This window comes from Stegastes partitus, unplaced genomic scaffold (assembly GCF_000690725.1).
Source record: "Stegastes partitus isolate 25-593 unplaced genomic scaffold, Stegastes_partitus-1.0.2 Scaffold181, whole genome shotgun sequence".
NCBI classification, from domain to species: domain Eukaryota; kingdom Metazoa; phylum Chordata; class Actinopteri; family Pomacentridae; genus Stegastes; species Stegastes partitus.
This window is the reverse complement of record NW_007577912.1, coordinates 239,602-260,933: the sequence shown is the minus strand read 5'-3', so window position 1 is coordinate 260,933 and position 21,332 is coordinate 239,602. Positions and strand designations below refer to the sequence as shown.

The 21,332-nt window shown below is 40.2% G+C and overlaps 1 protein-coding gene across 1 annotated transcript in view; it reads left to right on the top strand.

Annotated features, from left to right (window-relative positions):
* pld1a (phospholipase D1a) overlaps nucleotides 1–21,332 on the top strand; it is a 41,673-nt gene that overhangs the window by 4,438 nt on the left and 15,903 nt on the right. Inside the window, exons 2-11 of the mRNA XM_008280096.1 lie at nucleotides 9,105–9,314; nucleotides 10,021–10,190; nucleotides 10,469–10,611; nucleotides 13,310–13,421; nucleotides 13,684–13,749; nucleotides 15,767–15,825; nucleotides 15,979–16,071; nucleotides 16,895–17,047; nucleotides 18,793–18,942; nucleotides 19,747–19,830. Coding sequence (XP_008278318.1) covers nucleotides 9,137–9,314; nucleotides 10,021–10,190; nucleotides 10,469–10,611; nucleotides 13,310–13,421; nucleotides 13,684–13,749; nucleotides 15,767–15,825; nucleotides 15,979–16,071; nucleotides 16,895–17,047; nucleotides 18,793–18,942; nucleotides 19,747–19,830 — 1,208 coding nt within the window. The 5' untranslated portion in view covers nucleotides 9,105–9,136. The remainder of the gene's footprint in view (nucleotides 1–9,104; nucleotides 9,315–10,020; nucleotides 10,191–10,468; nucleotides 10,612–13,309; nucleotides 13,422–13,683; nucleotides 13,750–15,766; nucleotides 15,826–15,978; nucleotides 16,072–16,894; nucleotides 17,048–18,792; nucleotides 18,943–19,746; nucleotides 19,831–21,332) is intronic.

The window sequence follows — 21,332 nt, the reverse complement described above, 5'->3', positions numbered from 1 at the left end:
TCACCTTGATGTTTGTCATTAAGCAGGCGAGAGCGATGTGATTGATTAAAGACAACCAGGCACGAGACTTGATCGTTGGAATCAGCATGGAGTTCCCTTTAATGAGAAACACCCAGTATGTGGTGCACACCTGACACCAAGATGCCCTGAAGCAGTAGAATAATTTGTGCTAGGATATTTGAAACACAAACACTCTGCACACAGCTCCTAGCAGGACTTTTGGGGTTTGGTTTCGGACTCATGCTGCGAGCACAGCCCAGTTCACAGAAGTGCCCACAGCAGGGTGAATCCCCACCTTAAAGAACAAAGTGAGTGGCTGAGCTGAGGGATAACAGTCTCTAGACCGAATCACAACCACGCTGCTTTCTATTGTGTAAGGAGGAATTTATGTGCAGTATGAGAAAAGTTCATACGATTTTGCTTCCTTCGATTTGCTAAAAAGGCATTTAAGTTGTGGAAAACTGCTTTAAAAACCACAACACGATCATTTTGCATTTGGACCAATGGCAGCTTCTTCCCACATGGATCACAAACTTTTGGCTGTCAAACACACAACTTCCTGACTAAACTTACTTTTGGACAGAACTGATACGGGATGCAGATTTGTCTTCTCTGGTTGCAGACACACAGTGACCTCGTCTTCCTTCCCATCTGTCCCTCCCTCGTGGGTCTTTGCTGCAAAAAAAACACTCAATAACTAAACGTCTCATCTTATTCTAAAGCCGCAGAGGGAAGTGTGTTACAGCACAATAAATCTCAAGAGGGAGAATTGAGCCACATTAGGGATTATAAATGCAACACAGCCAACCATAATACACACAGTGGACAAAATGAACACTTGTTGCTCCGCTTGTTTCCTGCTCCAGCTTTGACATGAGTGGCTTATCAGGATGTGAGTGAATCAACTCTATGTTCAATACAGTATTGATTAGAGGACAAGCCTTGTGTAACCCAGAGTAAAATATTAAACCTCTGGGATTGAATTCTAATAGACCCCTTTAAGCTCTAACTCATCTCTTTTATTAAAATGAGTAAATCATTGGGATGTGTTAATATAATCAATATTTCAGTTAATGATTTTCGGATACATGATAAGACGGGAATTTGAAAAGCAGTCGGGTTTGGTTAGTCATTATTAGTCAAGTCTTTTTTTATTAACAGAGATATCTGTACTAGACAGGCATGCAGGATGTCAGAATAGGGTTGGGTGATTCCGCGTAAAAATATATTACAGTAAAAATATTTCATTTCTGTCGTCATCAATAATTATTGACCATTTTAAAAATAAAGACCAGCAAAGCAAAAGTTTATTTTGGATTTAACCAGTACAGCCTATTTATTACAGTATATAGTGGTTTTAATGAAACCCAGCAATGAAAAACACACAAATAAATACATTATGCATATAAATAAGGACAAAGGAATGATTATACTTTGATACAAAAACCCCCCCAAAAAACTCAGAAGAGCAAAGAGAACTTTGTTTTCCTGCAGGTTTGCATTTGCTGCATTTAAGTGATGTTATGGCTGATGTCTTTCATTTCATTTCATTGTCCCGCCAAAGTAAAATCAACACGTCAGCTGTGTGTAGAAATGTTTGGACTTTTCTTTATTAAAACCGAAAAAATTGCATTGTTGATGTTAATAAAATAGTTTTAAATTTGGGAAAATTAGTATATAACTTATACTGTATACTGTATATATAACTTATCTCATTTTATACTTAAATCTCTTCTATTTTTTTTTTGCTCTTTATTTTGTTCTTTATTCTATGTTGCACTGAAGGAGCTGCTCTCAATCTCATTGTACATGTGTATAGTGATAATAAAGGCATTCTATTCTATTCTATTCTATAAAAATGTTAAATGGAAGGTAGCATGAGAAGAAAAACACCACTTTCATGTTTAACCGTTAAACATGAAGCTGCTGCCTGAAGGCACGCAGTTCACTTAAGGACTCTTTTTTTGTTTAATCTGTACATAAACCAAAGTTTAAACACGACTATTTGCTGTTTTCCCCTCAAGTGCTTCTCGGCTGAAGCAGTAACCATTTGATTTCTCAGCTGGATCCGCTCACAGCCGAAGAATCGTGTTGCACAGAATCCCTCGTAAAGCAGCAAATTGTCGCTTTTTACACCCTCGTGCATCGTTTTTAACAGACCAGAGCGGCATCAGTCTTCTCGCTAAAGAGCAAAGAAGTGCAGTTCCTAAAAATGTCCAAGGATTCGTTTCATAAGTTGATAAATGCTGTGCTGTATGTTGCTGCTCTGCGGCACTTTTCCAGAAGGCCAGAGGTCAAACAGTTTATTGGAGCAGTCTATCTGATGGAGTGGATAGCTGCAGAAACACCAAGCGTCCTATTGGGGGATAATAAACAACAGCCAGGACTTGTTCACAACCTGGCAACTGAAAATCTGCACTTGTACCCCAAAAGCTGTACTTAAATAAGACTGCCTGTAACATCCCAAGTAATGATTTTGATCCTCTTAGATTTGAAGAGAGGTTGATACCTGCATGCGGTATTTGATATTTAACACTAAAAAGATTGACAAGTGCCCACTTTAATGCTTCCTCATTTGTCCCTGTCCCTTTGCCACACTCCACACTTCTTCTCCCACTAATTGACATTTCAGCGGGATGCTAGCACACGAAAAGAGAGGCGGATGCTCTTAGCCGCTTCTGTTGATATTTATATATAAGCTCGCTAGCTGTTCTAGCTATCGCCATGACAACAGAACAGGAAGCAGGAAGTAGGCAGTGTTCCATTCGAGTGGAGCAGAGAGATAACTCTCTCCCAGGTTGCACGCTGCACACACAGATACCGTGTCCGCTGCTTTTGTACATGCATGCATGCGTGTCGACATCTGAGTCGACGCGTGCAGACATCGAAACCGCATTCAGAATTCCAGGTCTCTTTGCTGTTAACCTCTGTGGGTCAAGTCTGTTGGAGGCCACGGATATTCTTAGAGCACTGAGATAACTGCGTCGTCATAAATTCTTCTTCTGGATGATTGCACGGTTGCATGCCAGAAGAAATTTCAACCAGCAGGTCCTGGATGAACTTCATAGCATTCATGTAGCATCGAGACAAAACTGCTGTTCATTTTTATTGATGCATGCAAGAGATGAACACACCTTTAACTTTTATTTGTTGCTTTATTCTTTGTTCAAATAATCAGTTTTACAGATACAGCTGTAAGATTCACAGCTTCACGATGCTCAAAGGCAAAATACAGAAGATACAACAGAAAAAAATGCTCCTACATGATAGATAAAATCAACCTTATATAGTTTGTTTTATGTTTCCATCATCATGAGACATCAGCGGGCAAAATTTACAGTCAACACCAGGCTATATATGTTTTGAAGATGTCGCACCGTTCTTAGCTGTGAGCAAAATCTCCTCCCACACAGTTGTCCCGTACAAAATGTGACCATGCAGAGGGAGCTCTTTATAGCCGCTGCTGACTCAGTCATGGACAAACATACATTGCTAAGGAATGGGAATTATGAAAAGTCTCCTAAAGACTCCAGTTTTTAACCCTCTTAACATGTTCATATGGTGTGTTTTTTTTTTATCTGCTCAAAGACATATTATAAGTGAAAGAAGCAGTCATAATTCAGCATTTCCACCTTGTCACTCTCAAAAACACAGATTCCAGGATTTCATTCATAACAAACCTAAAGAACCAATCGTCAACTTGCAGGTTGGAGCGTCCTGTATCATTATTCTGTATCATGTGTGGCTTGCCATTGTGTAGCACCAAATGATCTTGCAGCGTTTGAGCAGAGTTCCAGGTGAGCCGGTGTGCTCGAGCTGCAGTGAACAGAGAGAGATGAGCAGAGAAATGGTTCTTATCGTACCATTCAATAAGCTGTATCACTGTGTGTCATTCCCATACATTTGAGTCAAGATGGACTCCTTCTGCCTCGTAGCAGCAATCTGTTATTTTATATCAGTATGTTTTGAATTATGTCTCGTTTTCGGTTTCACTTGTTTTGCACTCTCTACATTCACAGTTGCTGTTTGATTAAGTTTCGGTTTTGGTTTAGAAAATGAAAAAAAGTTTGGGTTAAAATACCTCCTGTCGTTACGTTCACCACGTTCACCACATTTACCACATCTGCGCTTGTGACACAGTCACAACATCTCACAGACATTAGCTGTAGGGATGCACCATATATCGGCGACCACATCGGCATCGGCCGATATTAGTGTTTTTTCCCATATATCGGTATCGGTCCGATGAACAAATTTAGCTGATGTGAAAAACCGATGATTGTCTGACATCAGTGCCTTCATCTCTACATTTGATGTTGCTGCTCTTTCACAGATGTTTTTACTTCAATGAGCCTGGACTTGAACGTTAAATATGTTTTACCTTTGTTATGTGATAAAGAAGACTGTGGTGTAATTTGGGCTTCTTTTGAATAGTTTTCACGTTCTCACAGTGCTTACTCATACTCATTTTCCCGTGTGAACAAAAATTGAATATCGGCATCGGTAATATCGGTAACATCAGTTATCGCCGATATCAGAAATCTTAATATCAGATATCGGTATCGGCCAGAAATTTTAATATTGTGCATCACTAATTATCTGTGCCTTATGGAAGATAATATGTCTTCTGGCTTAGTAGAAGCTCCCTACCGGCCTGTATGTATGGGAATAATGAGTGATGATATTGGTAGTTTAAAAGGGGGATAACAATCGATCATGTGGACTTGATAGATCATAGAGAAAGTGATGGTGTACAAGTCATTTTTGTAGGGATTATTTTCACGGACAACCTTCAAAATATGTCACCTTTTTTACACAGAAATGAGTTTTTTGAGGTTTAATCTGTGACCACAACCTGAATACTTATGCAAAAAAAACATCAGCATTCAATAACAACAACAAAAAGAATTTAAAAAACCCAGAAGCAGTGATTGAATGAATGACAAGACTCAGTAGTTTCACAGGGACAACTGGAAGCAGGCAGACATGCAGTCAGTGCAGGCAGCTGGTGACTCTTGTGACTGTGTGAGCGTGTTGGATCTTGTTCAGTGGAGCGGGAATGTTTACTGTCAAGCTGTTATCTGTTGGTGTACGTTCTCATGTGTTATTTACTTATCATAAACAGTTTTAGCTCCAAACAGAAGAATTTCGCACTTCGCAGGCAGAGGACAGTTCATCGCTCTGGCTCGGGCAGAGTGCGTCTTTAAAGGTGTTAATGTTCAACGTTAGTGACATGATCACCAGCTTATGCAGATCTAGTCGGTTTGATTTCTTTCACCTTCACTTCACTCTCAGGAAACAGTTGGCTTTATGATTTTCTCTGTGTGTTTGTGTTTGGGTGTAGTTCCTGCTGTTACCTGCCTCATGGAGAAATCTGATGAATCACCAAAACCTCACCCTTCAAGTGCTGATTCATCGTAGAAAGAAAAGAGACACTGCTCTGTGTTTTCTCCATTTTCACACAGTGTCTTCTTAAAGGTTCAACATCTAACATTTCTCACAGCAACATATCGCTGCTAGACTCATCACAGGACTTTAGATTGTTGCTGTCTGGTGAACTTAAGGCCACATGTCCCCCCAAAAAACCCTTTAGACTTCCATCCTGATTTGTTTAATTCATGACTGCTTTTTTATCAGATGTTTACATATTTAAGCTCCTTCTGCTCTTCTTTTTATGTTGTTGCATATATTTTGGAACGCTGTGGACTGGGGTTAGATAGCACGAGGCATCTCATCTCTACTTGTAAACACTCAATTTACTTTGTGCCTCTCCAGATGAATCTGTTTAGTCGCTTCCTCTTGAGGAATCACATTCTAGTCAAGCTCATTTTCAAAACAGTGTTGTATATTTGCTTTTTTTTTTGTGTGTGTGGACCAATTTGTTTTACAACCAGCTAGAAATGCAGCACATAGTTTTCTCCCCCCAAAAGATTTAAGGGAAGAATGAGTAAGAAAGCAGCAGAATGATCCACAGTATTGCACTTGCTTTGAAAGCCTCTGCTGAGTCAGCTCTCCTTTTCTTTCTTCCGACTCTTCTGTCTCTCATCCAGACTCCGAAGGAGGTTTGTTAATGGGTCCACATGAGCTCTGGGTAGTCTTGGATGACTAAGCATGCGGCTCGGCGGCGTTGCATGTGTCTGGGTGTTCCTCTTTATCAGTTTTTTTTTTTTTTCCTGAAGAGCGTCCTGCATCTTTAAAGCTCAAAAACACAGATTCCGATACTCTTGGGACTGAAAATGAAGTTGGAGCGAAGCAAACACATGGAAAGTGATGGAAACAGGTTGAGCAGGTTGTGGTGCCTCAAGAATTGTTTATTATGCAAAACTGAAGTTCTCAGCTTTGAGGCAAAAGTGAAACTAAAACAGAGAACTAAGTGCAGTCCAACCACACTTCTCCGTTTTTTCAGAGTTAACATCTACAAACACGACGTGACGTACATCACTCTGCTGCACTGTGTGTTAATATTTGTGTCTGTGAAGAAAATATTTGCTCATGGATGGAGAAAGAAGGTATTAAACTGCTGCCACGTGTATTTACTGCAGGTAAATAATAAAGAAGAAGTGATCTAAACTTATAGGAAGACGATATTTGATACTAAAAAGAGCAACACGAATGGAAGTGTAGGTATTGTTGGATGTTTTGATGTTAGAAGGTGTTTTAATCTCACCAACTTTTTGTGTTTGTAGCAAATAAAATGTCAAATAATCTACAGAATGCATGAGTTTTAGACTTTTTAATATTTTGTCAGGTTATAATGGTAGTATTCAGTATATTTACTTTTGCTTATTTAAGGAACTTTTTTTTACAGAGAAACATGGTCATACTCTGTAAAGTGAAGTTTTTGTGCTGCATTCCACTGATATTCATCTCACAGGTGCTGGCTGGCCCGCGAGCCGTGTCCTAGCTCATAATGAAAATGGATTTTCTTCTGTTTGTCTGTTTACCGCGTACAGCAAATATTCAATAATATCCCTCGGCTGTTATTTAGTTAATTTGAAAATAACAAAATTGAAAGAAAGATGAGTCGTGTGTTTATTTTATCTGATGAATATTATTGTTTGTTTATTTACTCGCCTTATGTAATTTTGCAAAAGGGCTCCTCAGGCAAAACCAGTTTCTGCTGTGTTGTATTTGTGCAGGAACTTGGATGGATGCAACGCTTTGTGTGTAACAGACTGTCATAAGAACGAACCTCAGAGTCAAAGAATAAACTTACTTACTTTTTATTCTGGTGAAAATACATACATTTGATATTTTTGTAAAGAAAACTCCTTAAATTGTTCATGATATCTCTCATTTAACAAACAGTTGTATGTAGTTTTGGAAATGTTGTTACATTATTAAACCTTAATTCAACAATCGTGTGTATTTAATAAATTAAAATGAGATATTTGTGAAATGAGGATAAAATTGTGAATGTATTTCAATGCAAAAACAATTCTATTTTTTTTTTTTTTTTTTAAATCACAGTAGCAGGTTTTAAATGTTATTTTATATTAGATATAAAAGTTAAAAGGGGCTGCAGGGTGGGGCAGTTGGTAGCACTGTTGCCTCACAGCAAGAAGGTCGCCGGTTCGCGTCCCAGTGGGGGCACCGGAATCTTTCTGCGTGGAGTTTGCATGTTCTCCCCGTCCAGTGTGGGTTCTATGAATGTGCTTGGTTGTCTGTCTCTAAGTGTAGCCCTGTGATAGACTGGTGACCTGTCCAGGTGAACCTGCCTTCACCCTGAGTCAGCTGGGATAGACTCCAGCCCCCCATGACCCTAGTGAGGATTGAACAGTATATAGATAATGGATGGATGGATATAAATTAAAAGTCCATTTTTTGTAATAAGATTGATATTTTTTGTATTTAAAAAAAAATATAGGAAAAAAGAAAAACAAATTTAATAAAATTGCATGTGCATTTAAAAAAAAATTGTAATTTATTTTTTTTGTGGTTTATGAAAAAGTGACAGATTTGTTCAGTTGCAGGGATGAGTTGCATCATAAGTCATCACACTCATGATTACACATCTGATGTGGATAGGGTGGAGGGCATCAGCTGATTTTTTTTCCCTCTCTTGTGTGTGTGTTGGTAATAAATCCCTGGATTCCAGTCCAGAGTGTCTCTGAAGTCATAAACCACACCGATGACTGACTCATGTCTGATCTGGCACCGATTTCCAAAGAGACTTCCAGACATTTTTATGAGCCGTGTGAAGTGGAAGGATGGGTTGGGTAATGTACAGTAGCGGTTTGCTCCTTTTAACTTTTTTCAGGCTGTGGAAGTGATTCTCGAAGTAAAAAGTATTTAGAGTGCCGCAGACCTGATATGGTATTGGAGAGAAAGTCATGCATGATCTTGAGACTGTTTTTCAGCAGAATTGTTTCCCTCATAATTTAAAAAAAAATGGAAATGCCTTATTAGAAAAAAAATCCATTCAGTTTGACCAACCTACTAAATAAATCCACAGATATGGGTGTGAAAAGCAACTCATTTATCAACCATGAACCTGATAATCGCTGAAACAGAAACAGAAAACACATGATACCTTCAATATATCCTGTCTGTCACCTGATGGATGACCTTACTGATGTTTCGTTTTAGTCTTGCCGGGATTTTAATGGTGACGAAACTTTCTTAGGAGGAATTCAAACACTTTCACTTCCTGTTTATCATAAGTGGCATCCATCACTCTTCTCCAAAGCAAAGTCTTCAAAGAGGCGTCCCCAATCCTTTTAGCTGCAGATGGACTGCTGTGTCTTGTCTCTCTTGTGTTGTTTCATGAGCTTGTGGAGCTATTGTTTGGTCCAGCTGCCCTCTGCTGAAGCTGTTAGGATGACCATGACCTGGACATCTGAGAATCCACGCAAACATGTGTTTAATTTTAGATATTTTCATGATAATGCTCCAGCTGTGTTTACATGTCTATTTTTGGTTATTTTTACTGAAGAGCCTGCATGCTTCCGGTCCTTGTCTGACTCTTACGGAGGAACATCAGGGTCAGAGTCAGGCGACCGGAAGGTTAAAAGTCAAATGGCTGTCCCTCTGTGTGGGAGCGAATGTAAACTCAGGAAATGGTCAAATAGCTCAGCGTAATGATCATCTCTTCTCTCCTCTAGGTGCCCCCTGCTCTGGGGTTTGACTGCTAAGCATGCTGGGCAAATCTCAGCCAACTTCCAGTAGGCTCGAGCTGGTGGACTCGGACGTTTCTGAAGCCTCAGAAGACGAATACGACGGCATCAAGATGGCCGACCTCGTGGAAAGCCTGGATACCAGAGAGCTGGACATCGGGGAGGGAGAGGAGATCGACTACGATGGAAACTGCTTAGGTATGTGTTTCCTCTTCGTTTTCCTCTCTTAAAAAGTAAAATCTTATGAGGATTCCTCCCAAAAGCAAGATGACAACTAAAAAAAAATAATACATCCATGAACAAGCCAAACAACCCAGAGAAACACACTGAAACTGTGGGCGGGGTCATTCAAACTGAGCAAGGCAGTCAATTATTTCCATGATAAGCGGTTAAGTTGATAAGATTTTGCAAGCTCCTCAGAAGATTAAACTCAAATGGAATGCAACTTGTCAGATCATGAACTGGATTCATTACTCATAAGTACATTTATATGGTCATATGAGGTCAGAGCAGTTAGTCTACGACTGTCTTCTTGGGTTTGTTCCCAGGAATTAGAGAAGTAGCCCAGCAGCCAGGCTGAGAGGAGGGGGGCTCACATTGTCTGACTAGTAGAAAGACAAGATTTCAACTGAATGCGCTGAGCTTCCAAACTGCTATCCAGCCATGCAAGAGTATGAGGGTGGATGTTTCCTTTATGTAATTTAGATCCCACAAACTTTACCGGAGAAGAAACAGAAACATTTGCCCTGACGGCGCAAACTCACAAAGCACAAGAAGCTTGAACAAAGGCAGACTTTTTCAGCGATGCATCCTACTCGCTCCTAAGCAGCCTGAATAACTCCTACATGTACCAACAGAAATGAAAAAAATCACGCTAACCATCCGCCTCGGTTTCTGTTCCTAGGGGACAGTCGTATCCCATTTTCAGCAGTGTATGGCACAGTGGGTTTTAAGGAGGCCAGCGCTAAGGTCTACCTACCCACTGTGCCCATTACCGCCCGGATCCTGGAGGTGGAGAGGTTCACCACCGCACAGGATCGCTTCAACTTGTCGCACCACAGGAGTGTCAACAAGGTACTGCACCTATCCAATTACAAAACCACTATATTTGGTACTTTCTACATGACCCTGTTTCTTGCTCGTACAGTTGATTTATGGGAAATGTTTTGCAAAGAATTTAATCATTTTTCTGCCCTGTCTTTCTTTTGGTTGTTTTTTTATGTAAATATAAGGATTTGATGATAATTTCTGCTTCTCTAAATAAGTCAAAATATCATTTTCCTTGTAAGAAACCTTTTCATAAAGAAGCCAAAATCAGCCGCCCTGATAGAAAACAATCTCGTTGTCTGTAGTCTCTGCCAGCGGTCTTTAAGATTGAGCTGAAGCATGGAGAATTTACCTGGGTGGTTAAGAGGAAGGAGAAGCATTTCATGGAGCTGCACAGAGAGCTGAGGACGTACAAGACCTTCATGAGGATACCACTGCCATCACGCAGGTTAGCTCCTTCACACACTCACGCAAACAATCACAATGTTTTTGGCTTTTTTTGACAAGAATTTGCAGAAAATTACTCTTTCCTGTTAGAGTGAAAACAGATTTTATGTAATCCTGTCAATACATTAAATATATAGCCAGCTGGTGAAATGGAGATCATCTGAGTTGCTGGTGAATCAGTGCTCCAGGCTATAACTACACCATGATGACAAAAGAACACTTCAGGCAACTCCATGAAAAGGTTATTTAAAGACACAAGTCAGGGGATGGATACAAGAAAATCTCCAAGTCACTGAATTTGAGTACAGTTAAATACATCGTTAAAGATGAAAGGAATATAGCACATGTGTAAATCTGCCTAGAGTAGGTTGTCTTCAAAAACTGAATGACCGTCTAAGACAGAGTCTAGTGAGGGAGGCAAGACACCTACGACTCCTCCTGAAGGAGCATTTAGTTCCAGAAGAGTTTCGAAGCTTTATGGGAGAGCGGCAAAAAAAAAGCCACTGTTGCAAATAAATCGTATTAAATCTCGACGAGAGGTTGCAGGGAGGCATGTGAGAGACTCTGAAGTCAACTTGAAGAAGGTTCTTTCATCTGATGACACTAAACTTTTTGGCCATCAGACTAGACACTATGTCTGGTGGATACCAAACTCTTCATCACAAACACATCATCCTGACCTTGAAGCATGGAGGTGGCAGCACCATGACGTGGTAAAGCTTCTCAGCAGCAGGCCCTCTAAGGCTTGTCAAGGCAAAGGGTAAAATAAATGAGGCAAAGTACTGGAAAATCCCAGAGGACAACCTGATGCATTGAACAGAACTGCGACTTGGCAGAAGATTTGTTTCCCAGCAAGAAAATAACCCAAAGCGTAGCGCCAAAGCTCCACAGAAATGGTTTAAAGGCAAAAAGATGAATGCTCTGTAGTGGCAGAGTCACAGTCCAGACCTGAATCCATCTGAGAGCTGGAACTTTAGAAGGACTGTTCACTTAAGTTTCCCATAAACCTGACAAGACAGAAGCAGTTTGTGAAAGAGTGTGAGGTAAAATTGGAGTGTCCAGATGTGCAACGCATATTAAAACGTATCTACACTGGCTCAATGCTGTAACTGCAGCCAAAGGTACATCCACTATTTACAAAGGGGGTGAATACTTATGCAGTCTCTCATTAGATTCCACTTTGACATGAAATAGTCTTTTTTTTTTGTAAGTTTTTGTCAAAGAAACCAAAGTCAAATCGACCATGAATCATTGTTAAAAAGCAGTAAAAGGGGGAAACCTTCCCAGTGAGGTGAATGCTTTTTATCATCGCTGTACCTTCCATTGCTGAAGAGCTGTGACCTAAAAGCAAGTTTTGATCCTAGAATTTAATGTCCCAAAGATGAGTCTCCTCGATGTGGCACAAGTATACCCTCGGCATAAAAGTTTTGTAATTAACATAGCATTAGAAGAACAGCGTGGGCGACCCGACAGCCAAGTGGGCAGGGCGCATACCCCGAGTGGCGACTCACCAGTTCGAATCCTGGCCGGTTGGATCATTTACTGTGCGTCATGCCGCAACTCTATTCCTTCACATTTCACTCTCGCCATGTATTCTCTCATGAGTGAACAGTACATGTGAAACTAGAGCTAACGGGCGATTATCTCAGCATGGCATGAAGACTGGACACAGAGGGGACCAGCCAGCGTGGCTTTATCCAAAGTCTGTTCTTAAAAAATAAAATCAGCCCACTAGCACGTCTAAATTTGATTGAATTTATTAGAATTTCAAATCCAATCACAAAGACAGATGTAAAAAAACAACCACAACAGGGAGTTCTGCTCATGGTGGATCATTTTGTTCATTCTTTCATTTGTTTATGCTAAGCTACAGCATCTATAGCTTCATGTTCGGCACACAAACATTTAAATTGGCATTGACTCTCTCTCATCTAACTCTTGGCAAGAAAACGAATAAGCGAAATAAGCTCATTTCCCAAATTGCCTGTAAATGTCAAAGTATTCTTTCAGTGGCTCTGACAGTATTTGTCTGCAACCTTTTGGAGTTTATGAACCTTTTTGTGTTCTGCGTCCGACCACGATGAATGGCACTGTGACATTTCAATTAGCTCCCTTTGTTTTTTTCTTTTCCTGTTCCTTTTTCAGGTTTTTTTTTTATTAGTCTCTCTCTTTCTCGCTCTGGTTTTGTGCTCACTTGAAAACAGTGGAATGCTGTACTTGGATTTTAATAGGATTTAGGTTTGCCAAACTCCATCTCTCTCTCTCTGTGTATGAAGTCGTCTTTATTTAGCTGTGGTTTGCTACATGATGCATGGGATTGCTGTGGTAGTAGTTTCATAAAATGGAGCACTTTTATTTAAAAAAAAAAAGAACAGCTACCACAAAATAATATATAATAGCCTTTCTGTTTTCAAATAAATACATGTCAGTTTTGTTCCTCCTTTTTCCCAGCTGATGTGCAAAAACACAGCAGTGAGCCAACCTACTGTCAGCTTATTCCAGCTTTTACATTTGCTTGTGTAAATATTTGCTGACAGGAAGATACACAGAAAAATATGATTCCAAGCAGCTGCTAAAATTCTTTTTTTGTTTTCTTTTCTTTTAACCTTTGGGCCATGATGGTCTAACTTTTGAAAAGATTCGACCGCTGTGTGATTGTGCTGAAGCATCTTGGTTTCATCCATCATCTTGTTTTGCAGCCACACAGTGAGGAGACGGACGGTGAGGAAGAGCGAGGTGAGGGAGATGCCCTCCCTGCCCAGGGGGGGAGGAGACGAGCTGGTTCGAGACGAGCAGGTGTCCAGCAGGAGGGTACGTGGCTGCGTCGTATTTGCAGCCTTTCTGCTTGTTTTTCGTTCCTGGTTTAGAAAAAAAAAACGACTCTTGCCATATCTCAACTTTATTGCAAGGAGGCTCTCCTGGCACTCGCTTGTTGCCATGGCACTTAACTCCTTGCCAGTATCCTCTAAAACACTCTCTCACAGTGTGTGCATGCGTGTCGGTGTTTGTGATGCATGGATTTTGTCATTAAAAACACTCACAGTGGCCAAATATAGTGTATGTGTTTCCACAGAGACAATTAGAAGACTATTTGAACAAGCTGCTGAAGATGGCCATGTACCGCAAATATCATCACACTGTGAGTAATCGCTCTAAGTGACGCAAGCGTTGACATTTAACCGTACCCTTGTAATGATTGCTTGTAAATTATGTTTGAAGTCTGTGATGATTTATGTTTATTTTACATTTCTGTCAGCCACTATATGTACTTGAGATCCACTGTAGAAGTTTATGATTAACAGGTTTTTTTTTTTCGTTCCTACCTTCTACCCTTATTATGGACTGTTGAACGTTGACACAGATCATAGTGTGTTTACACATAGCAGTCTATATGTGCATAAGAAGTGAAGCATGTTAGTACCATAGACTGTATAAAAGATGGACGTAGCTTCCGTGACGTCACCCGTTGGTTTCTGCACTGAGAACATGAAGCCAGGGTTTTGCTACTTCCTGGTTGACATCTTGGATTTTTGGAGCCAGTGACGCAAAAATCGTCAGAGGGGGGGCGGAGCCATAGGAGCGGCGATTGGTCAGACGGATTGAGAGGCGGGCCCTCTCTGCCCCGCCCACATTTACCACCTTCTGCTCGCTTCATCTGTATGGTCGCTGCCGACTGTCAATCAAGTCATCCACGCCCCTTGCCCTGCAAAATGTTGATGATTTTTTCAAAGTTCAGTATTGATTTATTTTCAGATTGGCCACCTGATCTCTGGATTTGACCATGAAAACTAATAAGAAAAAAATCCTGAGCTGTAGGAATGCAGTATTTCATGATCTGTGATCACTTCTTTTCCAATTCCAGTCTATGGGAGCCAGGACTTTTTGGAGCCAGGACTAGTGGACGTAGTGATACTGCAGGTTTTTGACACTTCTGGGTTGGCTTCATTTTTCAGGGCCGGTTGCTACGTCCATCTTTTATACAGTCTATGATTAGTACTGTTATTTTGAATATACTCTGACATGCGTAGCCTCAAATCTGTAAAATATTATATACATAGAACAATGTTTTTTTTCTGGAAATTGCATAGAAAAGTTGCATTGATTTTTAGCATTTTATTGCATTTATTGGATTATGACAATGCGCTTGTGGGATGTTACATATACTATATTTGCCTTCCTTGCTTCATTTGATATTTAAAAAAAACAAACAAAAAAAGCTCCTCTCTGTATATAAAAAACTAAATTAAAGAACTGATGCATGATAGCTGCTCTGGCAGTACACGGTAGCCCAACACCTTACTAAAGCTATTTACTTTGTTTTTCCTTTAATTGGCAACCAACGCTAAAATAAAATTAAAAAATACAGTCGTCCTCAAATGTATTCATACCCTCCCATTAAAGAAGGAAAAACACATCTGTCACTGAAATGAGCTGAAATTGACAAAAGTAATAATCACTGTGGTTCAGCAGAAATATATATTTAAAAAACAAACAAGCAAACAAGCATGATAGGGCCTGTAAACTAATATTTTGTTGACCAACCCTTTGAGCCAATCACTGCAATCAAGTGTTTTCTGTAACTCTCAGTCAGACTTCTGAACCTGTTGACAGGTATTCTGATTTTGGCCCACTGCTCATCAGCAAAGTGCTCTAACTTGTCCAGGACAGTTTTTTTTTTTTTTAAATTATTCTTTTCAACCACAATTCAAAAGCAATGTCCTATTTCACTACATTATAATTTAGCAAATTTTTATTTATTATTACTTTTTTCACTTTCTATTTATTTGAGTGATTATTGTGAGTTTTGCCTTTTCTTTCATGGAAGGGTATGAATACCTTTGAGGACGACTGTAAGCTATAAATCTGTGTAAGTGTGGACCATTTTACCATTTGCTACCCTAAAAGAGACCGTTGCCATGGCGTCACACCTGCTGAGCACTAACCTTAATACTGTGCTTTATTTTGATGATTTTTAAGTTAACATCTAGTGACAACGCACAGTTTAGGGTGAATCATTTTACCTCCAGGTGTGTGAACCTAACAGCTACCTGCTCTACATGCCGGTGTGTGTGTGTGATGTATTTCACAATCTGTGCAGCGCGTAGACAAGAATCACTGTGTGAAGCTTCTCTCCGTCTCTTCCCGTCTGTTCTCAGATGGAGTTCATTGACGTCAGCCAGCTGTCCTTCATTCATGACTTGGGACCCAAAGGACTGTGAGCATTTTCTCTTTGTCTGCTGCTTTTTGTTTCCCACCCAGTATCTCCAAGATCAGGGTCAAACTCCCATTAGCTGTTCTCAAATTTCTACACTTCAATTTTACACTCCCCATAATAGAGTTTTTTGAGGATATTTTCTGTCTCCTCCAGGGAAGGGATGATCTATAAGCGATCAGGCGGACATCGGATCCCTGGAATGAACTGCTGCGGTCACAGCCAGGCCTGCTATCGCTGGTCCAAACGGTGTGTTGATGTCGCTTTTTATTTATTTTCGTCTTTCAGTTTATTTTTCAGCGCTTCTTTTATTCTTCCTCCCACTGTTTCAGTTGCCATGCTAACATAAAGCACACCACCGGTCCTGACTCATTTTTTTTCTTCTTCCTGTAATTAAGCAGTTTAGGTTTATTTTGCAGCTTATTTTTTGCTCGTTAAACAAATTAATGGAACTCCTTCATGTGTCGTGGTGACAGAAACACACGAAGAAGAAGTACTGGCATGTCTTTTTAGCTTCTCAAACTGGCAAACTTGTATAAAATGTGGGAGTGATGGATTTCATGTACAAAAGAATTTGAACATTCACACTCAGATTCCTGGCAGGAAGCTGTCAAAGTGTGGGTGTCAAAGTACAGTGACCATTCATTGCATATTTCCACACAAAATTATCACATTTTAATAAGCGGTAGATTTCACTATCATCTTATATTTTCCCTTTTTTTGTAGTTTACTAACAAAAGTCTTTAGTAGTAACAAAATCTCGCACCCAGCTGCACCTGAACGTTTCTTCCTCTTCACGAATTATTATGTGAGCGGTTTATATTGTTATGTTTTTTCTGAAGACAACACAAAAAAATCCCACACGTTTGAAACGCTCGGCCCGTCCACCTACATCCCTGTGATGGTTTTCTTCCTACACCCTTTCCTTAAACAAGAAATATAAGAAAATGGTTCACAGAAATCAGTGGAGAGCTGCAGAACCGAGACGCAGGAAAATCCTTAAACCTATTGATGATATGATAATGTGAATGATGTGTGTGTGTGTGTGTGTGTGTGTGTTTGTGTGCTGCAGCTGGCTTGTGGTGAAGGATTCGTTCTTGCTGTACATGAAGCCAGACTCCGGAGCGATTTCCTTCGTCCTGCTGGTGGACAAAGAGTTCAGCATCAAGATGGACTCCAAAGACACAGAGACCAAACATGGAGTCCGGATTGACAGCCTCTCCAGGTTATAGTTCTGAGTCTGAATGTGTGTGTGTGGTTGATCATTTGAACTTTGATGCCCAATGATTGATCACATATTTCTGAGTAAAAGATTAACCCAACTTAACCATCGATTAAAAAGAGAATCCTCCATTAGACTTTCTTACCCTGTTGTGATGTTAAAAATCGTTACTCAAGAGTTCTTTTGTGATGAGATGAGGATTTTTCCTCAATCAGCTTCATTTAGTTCCACAGTACAAGAAAAAAAAGCCCTTCAAGAGACTATTTACAGCCTGCCAGCAACAGGCATAAACGTGTTCTCATTTATTTTCACTGTAAGTCTCAATCTGTGTTCCAAGAAAAAAAGAAGACAAATTTTTTTTAAAAAATCACAGATTTATTACTTCTGATATCACAGGATTAGCTCCTTTTCATTCCAACATTCTTAACACATGGCTGGTTTTATTTCAGGAATCATTACAGAGCTTTGTTATCTCGCAGAAGGAAAAGACAAATGTTTGCTTTCACAAACTGATGCTCAGATAAGGTCAAATCAGACGTCATTTTTTGGAACCACTGTGGTTCAGGCCTGTAGCTTTTCACCCTCTGAACCCCAAAACCAAAACCAAAATGACACCATCAGAGACGTAAATAATAATAATAATTTTAAAAAAGAACGGTTATCCTACATGTGTCCGTAAATTTTTAGCAAAAATAAACCAAGTGCGCTAATCAGCTTCTGTAAAAAAAGAAAAACTTTTGTGCTTTTCTGAGCAAATGAGAAGCCATGACTGACTCAGCTGCAAACAAAAGTCACATGACAAAAATTCTGGGACATTTCGGCTGAACTGCAGACTGTGTTTGCAGCAGGGGATGAGCAGAAATAAAATATACTTGAGCAATAAAATACATGCAGCAGGGCTCAAAAACAGAATACAGAGATGCAAATTGTCAGCAAGTCATTGGAGGAAACATTCAGCAGAGTGAAAAATCTTCCTAAAGTTGTTGTGCATAGTTTAAAAAAAAGAAATGCATAGTTTATAGGAAAACAAGTTTCCAAGTGCCTAAATGTTGACAGCATTTATTCCATCCATCATCTATACACCGCTTAATCCTCACGAGGGTCATGGGGGGCTGGAGTCTATCCCAGTTGACTCAGGGTGAAGGCAGGAGACACCCTGGACAGGTCACCAGTCTATCACAGGGCTACACTTAGAGACAGACAACCAAGCACACTCACATTCACACCTACGGACAATTTAGAATCACCAATTAACCTCAACATGTTTTTGGACTTGTGGGAGGAAGCTGGAGAACCCGGAGAGAACCCACGAGAGAACCCACGAACATGCAAACTCCACCGAAAGATTCCGGTGTCCCCACCGGGATGCGAACCGGCAACCTTCTTGCTGTGAGGCAACAGTGCTAATCAACTGCGCCACCTTGCAGCCCATTTATTCCAGTTTAAAACAAATAATGAAGGAAAACCAAATTCCGTCTTTCCTTTTTTCAGATTTATGTCATTTTATAACTGCACACAGGACATTCTTGAGTCATTTTTACTTCCAGCCATTGTTGGTGTGTTTCTACAGAGGTGCAGGACTTTATATTGCAATAAAAAATCAGCCCACACAGACTAACATGTGACATGAGCAAAAAAAAAATGTCCAGAAACTGCTTGGGGTTCAGAGGGTTCAAGTGAATATATATATATTTGTGGAAGTGTATTCACTGTGTCTCTGTTTGTATCTATGTATATCTTGCTGACAGGACCCTGGTGTTTAAGTGCAGCAGCTACAGGCATGCACGCTGGTGGGGTCAGAGCATCGAGAGCTTCGTGAGGAGTCATGGGAAGGCTTTCCTCCGAGATCACCGCTTCGGATCGTTTGCACAGGAACAGGAAAACGTTCCTGCCAAATGGTAGCTGCACTGGAACAGAACACAACTGGTCAAGCTGTTGCTAATGTTGGTGTGTGCTTGCAAAGAAAAAAACATAAAAAGGGGGATAGCAAGGGTTGCAAACTGGCACATTTGTTTCTCTCTGGCTCACAGTGTTCTGCTTAAAATGTGTCAGAGTCACATTTTTTCACATTTTGGCTCTTTCGGCTCCACGTTGGCGAGTAAAAATCATAAAAGTCAAAGAAAACAAATGTTGAGCACATCCTCTCTGCTGTCCTCTGTCAGTGTTTCCACTGGTAACTATGGAAATGTATGAGAGGACTGAGCAGTCAACTCTCGCTTTTGGCTGAGCTCCCTTTTTTTTTCTCTCCATTCTTTATTTGCATTCTCTCCCCCTCAGCTGGCAGATGCTGTGATATTGAATCATCAGAGTGATAATGTCATTACATTGTCTTTTTGCTCAGATGGAAAAAAAGGAAAAAAAAACCCAAAACGTGTTGCCGTCCTGTGAGCAGATGGAAAAAGAGCTCTTAAGGAACAGTTATGTCATGATGACACGACTATAGGTGTTGCCTTTAGCTTGCAAGGGTGTTGCACAGCAGTGTGAGTCAGGGAAGTGAACAGAATTGCATGCTTAGTTGTGGTTTAGCGGCGGTTTTGAGTAAAGCTGTGGTCAGACAGTAAGCTCTAAAAAACAGAAGTCGCCTTGCGTCTACTGTCTAAAGTGAAACACTGTATGAAGTGTGTATATGTATCAACACAAGTACATGTGGCACGAATCTCACGAGTTACCTGGTGTAACGTTAGCGTCTTGTTTTTTTGCAGGTATGTGAATGGAAAGACTTACATGGAGGACGTGGCTGATGCCTTGGAGGAGGCCAAAGAGGAGATCTTTATCACTGACTGGTGGTGAGTTTCAGTGTGCGCTAACATGGCGGATATGAAATAGTTTTAATTGAGGTGTGCCTGCTGTCAAGACTGAAGTGTGAGAGCCCAGAAATAAACGACCCAGTCATAAAGCTCTTACTGACTTCTCTGTCAGTACCCGTTATACTGTTTCATCTAATGCTGCCTTAATTATTGCCAAACCTGACAGAAAAATAGTGTAGATGTATTAAAAATGCACACACACATGCTATTGTTATTAGTGACCTCAACCATGGCCATGCATCAGCAACCAGTTTCATTGAACTGTCACAGTTATGGGAATCAGGTCATGATCTCTGGTTGACCTGAATGTGTCATGTGAGAGGAGTGGAGTTTTATAAGGAGCATCACGAGGACCAGAGGTGGTGTGGATGAGGCTGTGACAGGCTGCCTGTGGTGATTTTAAAAGGGATCCGTGGTTAAACACATTCGTTCTAGCTGTGTGGTTATATTGCATAAGAAGCGTTAAGGGAAAAAAATATAACAATAAAAGTAAGTGTGGGAATTATATTATAGGTGTTACAATCCAGATTAAGGGGAAAGGGAAGTAGCAGATAAACAAGCAGATGGTCCAGGTTGTAGCAAAGTAGATTTTAATGGATAATAGGTTTTGGCGACAAGCAAAAATAAATCAACACGAATCACACTAAAGGAGCAATGGAGGGCGATGGACGCTACTAAAAAAAATAATAAATTAACAATAAAAAAACTGTTAAACAAAACCTACAGGCAGCCCTTAACCTGCTGTCCAACATTTAACTAAAATACAAATTGACAAAATGTGTCCACAAACACTTGTCTCCAGGGACAGAATGTGTTTTTTTTAGATGGAACAAACAAAAGTCATCATAAGGAGACAGGATGGAGGAGGAGCAATGCCAATTTACATACAAAACTAGATGAAGGTTAATCAAACAAAAGGTAAAAGGAGAGTAAAACCCAGAGCGTAACAATAGGCATCTTTACACAACAATGTATCTCAATTTATTTGTATTCATCACATGTATCATCTCAGGGCGCCTCACATGGTCAGGTAACGATCTCACAGAATGCATACCTGTAGAGAAACCTGTCAAAAGTTTCCTTTCGAGTCCCTTCAATCAAGCACTTGGCAACAGTGAGAGAGAGAGAAAAAAAGCTTCCCTTTTACAGAGAAGGACAAAGAAACAAGAGAACCTGCCGAACCAGGGGGGCAATTACGGCTGCCATTTTCAGCATATTAATTGCTTAGAATTACTGCAAACTGTCAAGAGTGTGTTGCACCTACAAACTGCAGAGGAGAAAAGTACAGAGTGTCGATAAAAAGTGTCCAAAAAAAAAGAAGTAAATCCTGGAGTCCAGCTGACCAAACTGTACGTGTAAATTGTGATTTAACTTTATGTAACCGTGCCGCATTACTTACCACGGTGATGTAAATGAGATTAAACCAAGATGAACTGGATTAATCTTCCTTTAAGCCCCAGTGTTAAATGTAACCAACACAC